The 15,134-nt window shown below is 39.6% G+C and overlaps 1 protein-coding gene across 1 annotated transcript; it reads right to left on the reverse strand.

The window, feature by feature from the left end:
* Window positions 1-1,108: 1,108 nt before the first annotated feature.
* LOC139715323 (kanadaptin-like) lies at window positions 1,109-12,031 on the reverse strand. The gene is made up of 12 exons (XM_071626899.1): window positions 10,751-12,031; window positions 9,708-9,888; window positions 8,907-9,041; window positions 8,379-8,448; window positions 7,571-7,713; window positions 6,641-6,801; window positions 6,080-6,149; window positions 5,403-5,592; window positions 3,833-3,920; window positions 2,696-2,840; window positions 1,953-2,005; window positions 1,109-1,192 (listed from the first exon to the last, which is right to left on the reverse strand). The coding sequence occupies exons 1-12, from the start codon at window positions 12,029-12,031 to the stop codon at window positions 1,109-1,111; spliced, it is 2,601 nt and encodes an 866-aa protein (XP_071483000.1).
* Window positions 12,032-15,134: the final 3,103 nt, after the last annotated feature.

The raw sequence follows: 15,134 nt of genomic DNA on the forward strand, positions 1-15,134 counted from the left end.
GCCTTGCTGGGTCCTCGGGCGGGGCCCTTCACCACTCCTGTGAAAGTCATACCATTTAGATTTAACATACCACGGGCAGGAGCATCAAGTAAGTACATGTACTTTACTAACTTCTAATCACTTACATTCTGACAGTCAGGCATGAAATACTATGATGTCAGGTACACAACTAGACAATTGTTTCAATAAGGTCCCTGATCAAAACTGAACACAAGAAATTAATTTCATCTTTTACTGAATGAGAAATCATTTACAAACATATACATAACAAGTCATTAAACGTTAAGGTGCATGAGCAATGGAACAAAACTGTGGCAAGCTTACAAAATATTGAGGAGAATGGCTTACTACATTGGATGATGTTGGAAAGAAACATTGCACATACTAGTAATTTAAAGATGATCAACTAGTGACAAAATTCATTATCGAATAATGCATGATAAGACCTGTAAACCTCAACATCTGTCTACTAATAAAGGAATCAGACTCTGTCTTGCCTCACATATATTGAACCTCATTCAGACTAAAATGAAGAACAATGTGACTAGATACCATGTACAGATATATTGTTTGTGTGTGCATGTTCCTCCTGGGGGAAAAGATATTTAGATATCAATTCATTGCCTAAAGAGCACATTTCAGGCTAACTGATTAAACAGATATTGTTTGTACAAAACTAGCATGTAAGTTGTTTGCTTTTAACTTTTCAAAAATCAAGAAATTGATCTTACTCATATGATTATTTTATCATTTTTATAATTCAAAGTAATAAAATGTTAACAGCAAAAAGAGCATCCTTTGGCATCTGGGTTAAAATTGAATAAAGCTGAAAATAAGCAAATAAGCATCATCATATCATATCCGTTTCATGGAGAAGGCACAAGTTTTCTTCTGTTGTGGTGGTGTGTTTTTCGTCAGTTGCATATAATAGACTGTTTCATCTTCCACAAAAATTTTGTGGTAGAGGAGAAGAAAATGACAATTTCAGTGTCTGCCACAAATGGAATTAATAAGACTGTAAGACCTGATACCTTGGTTGAAGGCTGGGGGCATGGTAGGCCCATACGTTCTCTTGGTTGAGCTGGCCTGAGGTTGTGCTGCATGACGATCATCCTCTTCTAGCCCTGCCCCTTCTGATGGCTCCGCCTCCTTGGAAGGCCACCCAGGAGGAAGCTGAGGCCCCCTCACCAGTCTTGAGGATGACGATGAAGAAGATGATGATGATGCCTCCTCAGCTTTGGGTAAAACCTGTGCAGTATTGTGATTACATCATACATTTTTTCTTTCATTGGTTGTTCATAGACTGTACCTCCTACATCCATACTAGTTCTCATTATGCATCTGCTGGTACGTTTCCTTCCCTTATTGGCTTTATGACTTTATGGCCGAGTTTTTTGGGAATTGGTCATATGCCATAGTAAAAGCTTGGCAAATGTCAGCTAAGCATGTGATCACATAAGAATTAGACAATGGTGTACATAGTATAATAATGGTTAATGTCTAATGTGTTATAGGTGTGATGACAAGTTATATGGCCAACATTCAGCAGGAGCAAGAGAGATGTATTCATGACTGACTTTTGAATGAAATCTTTTGACTGGCACATCAGTAATCAATATTCCTTGCTTGCAGCGGATCAAACTTTAATCCGAGTCTGGCTGGATTTATTCAGCATCTGATATAAAAAACGTATCTATATATTTCAATTAATCCCATCATTAATTTTCCAACATAAAATATCTAAAAATAACCACTTGCATTTGTTCATTGATAATACTATACCTGCGTATGAAAAAAAGTACCCCGTAGATGTGAAATGCCTCAGGTGTAACTTAAAAGTCCTATTCAAGTACATCTTCCTAAATAAAACTGAAATAAACATAATTTTCCTCATGACTTCCCATAGCTTCCTTGATACACTTGCTTAGTGTAAATGAGTAAGTTCTTGTTACCTGCTTCTCTTCAGTACCATGAACATTTTCCACTGCCTGCATCTCGACAGCTCCTGTTATAAAAAAAAAACACAAAGAAAACAATAACAACATATCTCCTTCCAGCTTGTCACATGTCACATGACATTTGAACAAAACACGGGCTATATGAGATGGTGTCATACTGTTAGTAGATCTATGTGAATAGTTACCCATCCTTTTTGAGGCTTGTACACAGACACAGTTGAACTTTGTGGAGAAAACCAAAATTACACATTCTGTGACACTGTATGAGCAGTCACAAAATTTATCCATCTAACTTCTCATTGGCTCTGATTCTTGATAGGTCCATGGCATGACGTATAGCTTCAAACATTGTAATCTTATTAATGGAATCGGCCTCAAAAGACCAATGGCCTACTGCTGATTTCCACAAATACTAAAATTGTTATGTCAGTCTGCATGCTTTAACTGAATTTGTGGAAATAAATTTGAAAACTCAGTCTTGTTTGAGGTTTGTGTGAAAACATAATTGAACATCATAAAGAAAATTAAAATGATGTGATTAGGTAAGTGTGCTGCTTTTGATCCAGTCTCTTTACCCCCCCCCCCCCCCCCCCACACACACACGAAAAAAGTAGTAAAATGACATATTAACCCATTGAGAATGAGTCCCAAATATACTTGGGCAAGCGTCTATGGGAAATGTGTGTTGTAGCAAAATCAAACTGTCCTCAACATGTTAAGAATAAGATCAACAATACCACTCTGAATGCTGTGATCAGCTTCTCTCTGTGTCTTCAGTTCTTTGACTGATTCTTCATCTTCCTCCTCATCCTCTTCCTCTTCCTCTTCCTCCTGAAAATTTGAAGCTCTTTCCTCTTCACTCTTGAGGGGAGCGATTTGGATCTGAATCAAAGAAAACAATTCTGGACTTGTTATATACATACTATAAATCTGGTAGCTTCATCTGCAATAACCAGAAATTTATGGGAATAAAAATCATTTCACACTTTAAAATGAGTATAGGAAACAATCTTAACATTATCTTCATGTAGTAGTGGGCTAAAGAAAAGAAAACAGCAACAACGACAAATCAGGTGTAAAGATATGGCTCATGTTAATGTCTAAAAGAGTTAAAGAACATTCACTATTTGAGAACAAAAGAAAAATAAAGCAGAAAAATAATCAGCGTTGTCTGTGATGGATCCAAAAGTCAATGTCCTGATGACAGTGAGACACTCAAGGACTACATCACATTGCATGTGTGATTTATCCATCCATTTTCTCCACTGCATTAGAGTACAGCCAACTATCAGTTATGCAATACATCTTTGCTAATCATCTCAGTTCTGGAATGCCCATCATGGCTTACCAATACACACACTTTCCCCTCTTTGACTACAATTCCCCCTCCCCCCCCCCCCCTTCACACTTCTCCTCCTTCAATAAATATGGCATGATGTGCCTGTGTGATACAGTTTATTAACTATTAGCAGTTATCTGGGGTGAACCACAAGGGGATCAGCATTGTTGCCTCTTTCCCCAAAAGTTCCATGTGATGGAGACCACTTCAATGGGTTTCAAGCAGGGCTTTTGACATATGTGAGTTGTTACTCGCTAACACACTGGACCTCCATGTTACAACATGTACGCCCTATTGAAGGGAAAGAGTGTTTCGCTTCTTAACCTGTTGAGGACGAGTCCCGAGTATACTCGGGCAAGCGTCTATGGGAAATGCGTGTTGTAACAAAATCAAACCATCCTCAACGGGTTAATAGAAGGTATGGCATGAGAACACACAATAATGGTTCAGTTAGTCTCATGGGGCTTTGAATCCAAAACCTCTCAATTGTAGTGCAGACATGTTACTGACTGTGTAAGATGACACAAGCACTGACCTTCGGCTTGAACTTGTCCTTAAAGCTTGTCCTTGACTTCATGGAGCCGACCATCGCAGTTAATTTACCTCTGGGCAATATTTTGGTTCTGCGGACAGAAACAGAGAAAGAAGAAAGTTTGACGTGTATCTTTTTTATTTACATTGTAGACAGAATTTGTAAAAAAAAAAAAAATGAATGCAAAATGGTGCCAGTGTGTCCATCACTCCAACAGATAGAACAAGGCAAGTGCCAAAATGTGTCTTGCCCATTCGCGTAGAAGAAATTAATATTTTCTGACTCCCGGAAGTTCATTGACCCCGCCTATGACCTTTGACCTTGTGGTGACCTTCAACTTTCCAAGGGACATTTACCAGCCAAGTTTGGTCACAAACAGACATAGGGAACAAAAGTTATGCGCCATAATCAAAGTGCACCGTAAAAATTTAACATTGGGTCTTGAAAGTTTGTTGACCCCTGTCTGTGACCTTTGACCTTGTGATGACCTTCAACTCCCAAAGGGACATCTACCATCCAAGTTATGTCACAAATGGACATATACATCAAAAGTTATGCGCCATAATCAAAATGCACCGTAAAAATTTAACATTGGGCCCTAAAGGTTCGTTGACCCCTGCCAGTGACCTTTGACCTTATGGTGACCTTCAAATCCACAAGGGACATCTACCATCCAAGTTTGGTTATAAACAGACATATACATCAAAAGTTATGGGCCATAATCGAAACGCGTCGTAAAAACTTAACATTGGGCCCTAAAGTTCATTGACCCCTGCCTGTGACCTTTGACCTTGACGTGTACTTCATCTTTATATTTGGTAAAATGTGTAACTTTGCACAACCACTCTTCCCTCCAAGTTTGATTGAAATTGAAGTTTTCAGTAGAGAGTTATTCAAGTTTTTGTAGCGCTATGGACAGATGACGGACGGACGGATGGACGACGGACAGACAGACGACGGACGGACGGCAGATGGACAGACGCGCAGGTAATCCCTTAGTCTCCCCGCACCTCCAGTGGGCTTGACAAAAAAGAGTAAATTTGAGGAGCAGGAGGGCATCATATGTCCAGGATATCACATAGAAACATTATCTTCCATCGTTGACAGACTGAAAAGTAATGAAATAGAAGGTGGAAGGAGGTACTGCAGTGGGCATTTGCATCATCTCCTTTCCTGTGATATACTAGCAGCAGCAGTGATCCATTTCTCTGTTGTATTAGCTTGAATATAACAAATATCAATGCCAAATTAGGCAAATCCTTGAAATTGATATAATGTTATATTTACATACTGTTTGCTTTTTCTTCTGGTTTCTTGTTTACAATTACTTTCCTGTTAGTAAAGAATTAGTGAACACTTGCCATTTATTTGCTGAAGCATGCCTCATGAAGTGAAAAATGAAGTGAAAATTTGAAAACAGAAAAAGAGATCTTAAATCACTGCAATCCTGTCTTGCCTTACATATGCTTCTGGACTTGAATCATAAATTGGAACTGAGATGTATGTGTACTACTCTTACTCATACATCAGTTGACAGGTCCTGTATAGTCACGAAAGGGCAAGAAAGACTCACTTGGGGGCCTCTGGCATGGAGGCGGGCCTAGCTAGCTGGACCAGCTTCTGGAGCCGGAACTGTTCCTTCCTCAGATCCACCACCTTCAGCTTCAGCTTGGCTCGCTGGGCCCTGTCGTGGGAGGTCCCTCCTGCCTTCAGGCTGGCGATGAAGTCATCCAAGCTGTCGGAGCTTCCAGATGCTGGTTTTGCTAAAGGTGGGGTTGGGAGGCGGTCAGGATGAACATCAAAACTTGACAACTTGATATCATTGATTGATAGAGATAAGGGAGTTAATGTCATAGGGTTAGTGACATCTTTCTGTGCCCTTATCTTTCTCGACCAAAAATATCACATATGTTCATGAGTGGGAATTCCTTGATGACCCTGTCCGATCTACAGCCTGAATATACTCATATGCAAAGTATGGTGTGGGTTTGCACCTAATGATGCAATCATAGCCTCACAAATTGAAAATGAACCATTTGGCACATTCACATTGTCCAGAACTTTAATTCACTTGTCATAAAGAAAGTTGACATGACATCCACACATTGCATGTATATCAGAGGGACTTGTTTTGTTTTTGCTTTGTTTGTTGTTGTTGATGTTGTTGGTTTTTTTTTATTTTTTATCCAGAACACATGACTGGCCAATTCATGCAAAAATCAATGCAGACATGATAATAGATTGACTTACCTTTCTTGGCTTCTTCAAGCTGTATCTCAGCCTTCTCAAGCTCCTTGTCAACTTCGCTAAGTTTGGCAGTCTGCAAATGAGAGTATTATTAAACACATTCAAAATCAAATTTAGTGCAAGAAGAATCAGGTAATCACATAGACATGGCTAAATGGTAACACACTAGCAATAACAGATGTGAGCCAGTTAGCTAAATGTGAAGAAAACATTGATTATTGAGAAAAGATACAAGTGGATTTTATTAATGCCCTATAAATTGTGACAACTGGAGTATGATAGGTTAAATTTTTGCATTACACACAAGAATAAAAACTGATTTGGTCAAGAGCCATGTCATTTCAAATGGTATACATATTTGTGCCATAGACCTATGGCATAATTTAGGACTCTACATGTATACTCTACTCACAAAGGTGTCCAACACCTAGCCCCATGCACGCCAAAGGCACACTTGCCATTGTGCCTCCGTGCACATATTACTATACACACATGATTGCATTTATTAAAAGAATGTATCATAAAGTAAGCCTATTCATATTTCGTCCACTCATTAAGACTGACCAGTGAGTCAAATGTTTCCGCCTTCTCCTCGATCACACCGGCTTTCTTCATCCTCTGTTTCCTCTTCTTCTCAACGATACCTGTCCGATCCAGGTACGTGTCATCATCGCTGTCATAGTAATCATCCTGGGCCCAATCCTTGGCCTTCCTCTTCTTGCTTTCTTCAGAGAAAAAGAAGTGAATAAAGGTGCATCAATGTCACCATGGCTTCACAGACACATGCTAATATTTTGGATTAATAGGAAAAAACATTTCTGATACCACATCTGCTTTCATTTGCAAATACACGACCATATACAACATTTTTTTTTTCTTAATTTCTTCCTGTACATGGATTCTAAAAAAAAGAAAAAAAGAATCTAACAACCACTGCAATATTTTTAGTGGAAGAATTCTTATGACTAACTACATCAGGTAATATTCACTCATCAATAATGATGGCATACAGGTGTATAGCACTAACCAGGGTTAGCTATTCCAAAGAGTATATCATACAGAGGGAGAATATAGAAATTCTGCAAATTTGAAGTGTTGTTTCTTGTGGTGTTTATTACACATTCTTTTCATATGACATCATTCTTATTGCAGGAACAAGCCGCTGATGAGTAAAATGGCAAAACTGCAAACCACTACACAGTGTAATGCTGTTGGTCATCCTGGGTGATTGAAGTTGCGATTGCTTAAGTGATGACATGAATGATGAGTACTGGTCCAAGATGTTAATTCCCTTCACTCCATGTTACATCATTAGACTGCATAATATACAAGTATGAACACTAACAACCACAGCAATATTCAAGAACTGGTTAGAAAAAAACAACAACTCAGTAGAGAATTAGAAGTATCTTGACATCTGGATAACACCACTATCTGGTTATCGTGTTAATACTGAGAGCTGCTGCACATGTATCCATGGGATCAGCGACATACCATGTGTAGCCTGTCGGAGCACACCATGGGCATCAAGGATGCGGCAGGCTTCCAGGGCACAGGCCACCACTGCCTCTTTCTTCTTCCCTGACACAGCAGCCTCTGCATAGATAGGATTACCCATGGCATCGTCCAGTGGTAATCTGGTGAAGAACACACAGATGGTACAAGTTTTAATTTGTACATTTATAATATAGTGCTAGTGAAGCTATTGAACATACAACATGCAGCATTGTTTACTCCCCAAAATCCATGGTCTGCAATCTTGATCTCATTGGCTCAACAAATGCACATTACATTCATTCAAATATATATCTGTGGAAAAATTAGATACGTTTTCACAACATTCAAAAGACAGTGTGAACGACATTGCAGTCCATCAGAAAATAGTATGTCATGACACATTAAAGATAATACTGCATTACTTCTCCAGGGCATAGACTGTCATATAAGTATAAAAGCACCCAAAGGGTGATTTCTCTTCCATTTCAAGTCCACAAAATACTTCAATTGGCAAAACAATTATGTTAGCCAACATTAAAATTCACATAGCCTATTTGAGATAAATCATTTTGCTTTCATCTCTCATCTTCTAAAGAAGACTTCTTGTCCATCTAGGAATAAAGTAAGTGATTTCCATATATGATGGACACATAACAATACCACAATAATTTGGATATTTCTCATAAAATGCCAATATTCTTATTTCCCACCTAAAATTATGTTTTCTCAATGAGAGTCAAGCTGTCAATTCATTATAATTGTGATTGTTTGCTCCATGTTGTTCATACAGTACTTTCATACTTACTGCACTCTGCAGACATACTGATGGCTGTAGCCCGATTGCTTCTCATCAACTTCATATTCCAGCTCAATATCTGAAGGATAATAACAGAAAACACAGCAATGTCAAACTTCACTACACTCACAGAGACAGACCAATTTCCTGTCAAGGGTTTGGCAATGGGGTTTTGTTGTTGCTTCTGTGATCATACAAGTCAAGACAGTTGCGATAAATTAATGAATTTTAATGTAGTTTAACAACAAAAAAAGATTGAACTTAAAAAGTAACAGGAAAGTGGGCACTTTTTTTTTTCACTCAGTAGTTTGTTTTGTTGTTCTTCTTCATCTTCTTATAATGGGTCTTAGGACAATATGAACATTTAAACTGCATTTTTTTTTTCTAAATGCAACATGTATGTGATTGTAATGCAGCTTAGAAGGAATCAGCAGAGGGAAGAATGATATGCTGGGAGATACTGAAGTACATCTTTGAAAAGAGGAAATGTGGTAAGATAGAAGATAACTCCTCTTTCTTTCTCTTTTAGACACCAACCTTCTCTCTCAAAGAAACCTCGGAGTGTCTTCTTAGGATCCTTCACATAGGATGCCTCACGCTCTTCTTGCGTTTCCATGGAAAAGGGATTCTCCGCATCAGGTTCTTCGTCATCATCCTCTGGCTCATCCCATCCTGTTTTAAAAACGATACATTAAAAACTATATTTCATTATTTCTTGAGTCAACTGAATTTCTGCATGACTAATTAACAGGCTCCAATAGTGGACCAAGTTACAAATTTCAGTCTTGGCTACTGAATTTAACAGATATGAGAGAATCTTTATGCCAAACTCTGTCGTGCAAACTTCCAGTTTGTTGAAAGCATACATATTTTCTGACACATGACACTGAGACAAACCTATAAACAAAATTAATGAATTGATGTATTGATTCTGAAAACTTGACATCAAAATTAAAAGTACTGTTTACCATTAAGAGCAGTGATTCTAAAAATGTTTGAGTTATCACATTAGGTCATTTGGTGTATATGTGTAGGTCAGTTGTATCACAAAACATCCTACCATATAAATATTTCACAATAAAGCCTAAAATATAAGGAAGTCATTATTTTTCTCAATGAACCTTAACTGTAGACGGTCTATTCTAGAAACAATTTTATCATTAACTATCGTTCACATTTTGCATATTTAACAATACTTAATACTGATTAACACTTCTACATTGGTGGTTTCTATCTTTCACTCACATTTTAGAACTATTTTGAAGCACTAAAGCTGGGCTTTGGTTTCACCTGCAAATGGTAAATAATGCCTTTAAAGTGGGGGGGGGGGGGACCTACCCATGCCCCAGTCAATGCCACCAGACTTTTCTTCCTGCAATTTCTTCTTCTCCTTCTCCATCTCTTCCTCCTCTTGTTTCCTCCTCTTCTTTTCCTCTGCCTCCAGCATCTGTTTATTTCTCAGCTCCTTCAACTCCGTGATGCTCAGCTCTGCCTCTTGCTCCTGATCATCAGGAGGACCCTGGAGGGAAATTTCAACATGCACATTTCTAATGCAAAGGCTAGTTACATGAATACACTCGCCCAATCACATTAATCATCTGTCTTTGCCTTGACCTTATTAACTCTTTGTGTGCCACGTTCGCATGTCCGTCTCAGTCGACAGCATACCAACTTCGCATATTCTGCTCAAACGCACCAATCCGCCCAATCCGATCGATAAATCGCCAAATGCTGTGGTACAATGAAAGCATTTCTCACATATAGCTTGAATTTCATGTAGTGATTGACTATCACGAGGTGTTCTCCACTGGATTTGAGAGTAATATAAGTTTCTGTCACTGTTTTGTGCTTCACTGTTTCATGCTTTTGCAGTAATGTACCTACTGGTCATGTGAAAGAAAAACAATCATAGATTTGTCATACAATAATACATCAAAGCATTTTCTCTACAACTTTACTCACTATTTGCCCAGCTCAACAGAAATCTATTGAAGTTACATAGACTTGAAAACAGAATGTTTTCTCAAAGCATGAAACCGTTCGTGTCTCAGAATAATGTGGCACAAAGGGGGTTTCCAGTCTTTCCACCATGGCTTATGAGTTAAAAGATAAACAAAAGCAACTTTTGAAAGGTGCATGCTAATCTATGAAAACACTCAGACAGTAATGAAATATTTGCTAACTAGTTCTGATGGTCACTTCTATTTTGTTCATTCCATATCATGCCAAAGATCACAAAGTGTAGTATGCTAGTAACCAAAAACTTAATAACCTACGACAAAGTCATGTGAGCCCATCATATGGAAACTTTCTGAAGAAAATAGCATTGAGGTAGAAAGACCCCCAAAAAAAAAAAAAAGTCCCTATGCAATGCCACAGACCTGGAGTATGAATAATCGCGTGCTTCCTCCAAGCTTAAAGAGATGCCCAACTTTCATCCTGTAGAATGCTTTGGCATTCAGTTTGTGCTTGTTCAGGAAAGAGCCGTGTGTACTGCCAAGGTCATAGACATAAAAGCCTGGATCGTGGTCACTGTCACCAACAAGTCTGTACTGAAGAATCAGGTGGTATCTGGACAAGGATGGATGATCGAGCTGAACGTCACATGCTGCAAGTCTTCCAAAAACGTGAAAAGGCTTGTCATTAAGTGCAATTCTGGACACTATTGTGCCATTCTTCAACACCTCCAGGTGGTACTCCTGTGATGGCAGACCACTCCACGACGGCTCTTTGTAAGAAAGAGGTGGTGTGACAGCTGCCTTCTCTTTCTCTACCGATTGGTTTTTATTTTCTTTGGAGGGAAGGATACTTTTCTTCTGTATCTCTGCAGGCACTGCTTCCTTCAAATTACTTTCCCCTCCTTGGAATGCACTGTGCTTGGAGTGCGTCTTGACTTTTGGTAAAGCCTTGGGTAGAGCAAATGCAAATGAATCTTTGTTGGAGTCACCACTTTCACTGCTGGTACTGCATGCTTGTGCAAGAGAGGTAGAAGAGCTCATTGTTCTTTCTGTCTCGACATTAGACTTTGAGAGTGCATCTGGTTTGTCTTCCATGGTGGTGCATCCTGATCCTGGTGTGTTTTTGTTCCTCTCTTCTTTATCTTGGCCTAGGTCTACGCCGGCTACAGCTACACATTTTGCATCCTCCATGGGCATGTTTACAGGAATTGAATCTGAGGAAACGGGGTGGGAATCAATAGAATTTATATTCTTGCTACTTCGGCTTGTGGGTATCCTAAACACAGAAAACGAAGGTTGAGCATCTTCCGCGTCCTTGTTCGAACTCAGAACATTATCAGCCACCGACGTGACCGACGCGGCGGGTACGCGTACTGAGAGTGAAGAGGCAGCGGTCGCGGTCCCGGTACTAGACACGGTGGAGGTAGCTTGCTGCTCCGCTGGGCCAACGTCGGCGGCACGTTCGAAGTCTGATGGCTGTGGTCCGGCTGTGATCGTGCTCTGCGCAGTACGAGCCGCCATTGCCTCGTTTGAATGCCTTCGAAGGCTAGAATCCGGTTGCTCTGATGTTGGTCTGTTACTTCTGTGTACTTCTAGATTATCAGAGTCTTCACTGCTCGACGAAACCTCGTCATTCTGTTGATCAGGGGCCCTTTCGACACCAGTGTCTAATCTGGATTTATCCATGGGGGCAGGGGCAGCCATTTCGGACCTAGTATGATGGTATGGAACGCTGCGTATACGCTCGACTTGAGTCGAAGGGCGATTGCAAATCGAGGCAGCATAATCCCAGCGCACTAGAGAAGCTGCCAAATTCTTACACCCGCACTTCATACATTTCTCAAGTCTCTGCGTGTCCATGATATATACTACACACACTCAGAAAGTTTTGATCATAAATATTTATTATAATATTACTGCATTTTTGTGACATTATATACTACAGCTGTATCTTGCAACAGATCAACTGCATGAGGCTGTTTTTGTACTTATCTAGCAGATAAACTGCATGTTGTTTTGTGTGTATGCAAAAATTACTTACTAAATAATGGACCTGAAAGTACAATGCACGCAGAAATCTCCGAATGCTCAACAATGAGAAACCTTTTTATACGGAATTTGGAGGTAAAAGTAGACTGGTTTTGGTTGCGAAAAGTGTTAAAAACCTGTTTCAATGTCTCATTTATATAGGATAATAAGATTAAAAGTTGTGAATGAAACATAATGTTATAATGCATGATATGACTAGGCCTATATCAAACTTCTTCAATTATATCGATAAGTAGACAGATTCTTATGAATACGGAGATGAGTATAATCAGGCGCGCCGGAAGCAGTTTTTTATTGGGGGGGGGGGGGGGGGGGGGGGCAAACATTGCAGGGAGCTCAAGATTAGACCATGCATATATGCATGGTCTAATCTTGAGCTCTTGAGAACCATAAAGTAATTTTGACGGTCTGTATGCTTGTGCGTGTGTGCGCGAGCAATAATGGGACTACAATGCATTACGGAATGTGATACATTCAACAACGCAGTCATTGAGGAACATTGTAAGTTTTCCTTACATGGATTATGGAATGACGGTGTGAAACGATCGACAAATTTAATTATATACTGTCAGCAACATAAGGTGAATGGCATAACAATAAAATGCGAGCGAGCGAAGCGAGCGAGCTTGAAAATTTTGATTTTCTACAGTTCCAAAACTGGAGTTTTAATTGTAGCTACATATTTCGCTTTGAAATAAATGGGGGCGCATCGGGCGCAACTGCTGGCAATTATTGGCAGCAACATTAGGAGAATGGCATAACGATTAAATGCGAGCGAGCGAAGCGAGCAAGCTTGAAAATTTTGACATTCTACAGTCCCCAAACTGGGGTTTGTAGCTTTATCTTTCACTTTGGAAATTAATGGGGCGGCGCATCGGGTGCAACTGCTGGCAATTACTGGCAGCAACATTAGGAGAATGGCATAACGATTCAATGCGAGCGAGCAAAGCGAGCGAGCTTGAGAATTTTGACATTTTACAGTCCAAAAACTCCCGTTTGTAGCTATATCTTTCGCTTTGGAAATTAAGGGGGGGGGGCATCGGACGCAACTGCTGGCAATTACTGGCAGCAACATTAGGAGAGTGGCATAACGATTCAATGCGAGCGAGCGAGTTTGAAAATTTTGACATTTTACAGTCCTAAAACTCCCGTTTGTAGCTATATTTATCTTTCGCTTTGGAAATTAAGGGCCCTGGGGGCATCGGGCGCAACTACTGGCAATTACTGTCAGCAACATTAGGAGAATGGCATAACGATTCAATGCGAGCGAGCGAAGCGAGCGAGCTTGAAAATTTTGACATTCTAGAATCCAACAACTGCCGTCGTAGCTATGTTTTTCGCTTTAGAAATTAAGGGGGAGGCGCACAGGGCTCAACTGCTGGATGCGAGCGAGCGAAGCGAGCGAGCTTGAAAATTTTGACATTTTACAGTCCAAAAGCTGCCGTTTGTAGCCATATTTTTTCCCTTTTAAGTTTTATTCATATATATACATATTTATTTTATTATCTTTGTTTATTCATTTATTTTTATTATCATTATAATTTTTTTTTTGGGGGGGGGGGGCAAAAAATGCGTTTTGCCCCCCCCCCCCACTTTTTGGATTAGGGGGCGGCCGCCCCCCCCCCCCCCCCCCCCCACTTCGGCGCCTATGAGTATAATAGTACAGTGTATGCTACTTACAAAAGAACAGGTGAAACGAACCGTTAGACCTATAAGCATGATTTCCATGATGACACCCATATTAATGAAATAAGAACAGCTGAAATGAACCGTAAAAGCATGATTTTCTCATGAAACCACAATTGATGAAGTAATGATGTTTTATTATTATGATGCCTATACTTCTAATTATGGATAGATTACAAAACAGATGGTGAAATTTGACCATGATGAATAAAGTTTGGCCGAATTCGGCCTGAAGTAGAGACTCTCTTTGCCATGAAAAGTGATGGCAACCTGTGTCAATGTCTAATTTATAGGATGATAAGATTAAAGATTGTGAATGAAATGTAATATCGATATGGTGTTATGCTTTACATCCCGATATATAGGCTTTAATGAATATACATCGGCTGGTAAGTATAGCTAAAAGAATAGCTGAAATGAATGTGGAAAGATCCTTGGCTATTTATTGGTAGTCTCTAGTGATCTTCTTCCAACATTGTTTGCGTAACCTATAGATGTCGTATCGTGCACTGAGCCCCCCCCCCCCCCCCAAAAAAAAAAAAAAAAAGGAATGCGCAGTACACTGCATCCTCAGCATCGCTGAGTGAAGGATCAAACTCTTACCATGCAGGCTCTTCCCACCTCCCTGCTCTTACCCTACAGTGCTTATACTCATGCAATAACAAGCTCGACTACGCCATAACTATGACTGTTATGACTCAAGACGTCATTTCCTTTTGCCACGACTCTAGTGAAGCTAGAAATATACTCCGGCAATGTGTGACAATCCCCATGTAATGATAACAACTCATTTCCCATCATGATGTGGGCCCAGTTTACAGTTCACGTTCAATGCTAACATCGTTAGTCATAATATGCGTCTGTTTCCGTTTAATAGTTCAAATATACTCCGGCAATGTGTAACAATCCCATATAATGATAAAAAGTCATTTCCCATCATGGTGTGGGCCCAGTTTACAGTTCACGTTCAATGCTAACATTGTTTAGTCATAATATTCGTCTGTTTCCGTTCAATAGTTAACACAAAATATATATAAGAAGGATCATTTTGCGCAATTATGATTATAGGGCA

Source organism: Diadema antillarum, unplaced genomic scaffold (genome assembly GCF_040938485.1).
Source record: "Diadema antillarum isolate AM-2024a unplaced genomic scaffold, OU_Dant_1.0 scf00000046, whole genome shotgun sequence".
NCBI classification, from domain to species: Eukaryota; Metazoa; Echinodermata; class Echinoidea; order Diadematoida; family Diadematidae; genus Diadema; species Diadema antillarum.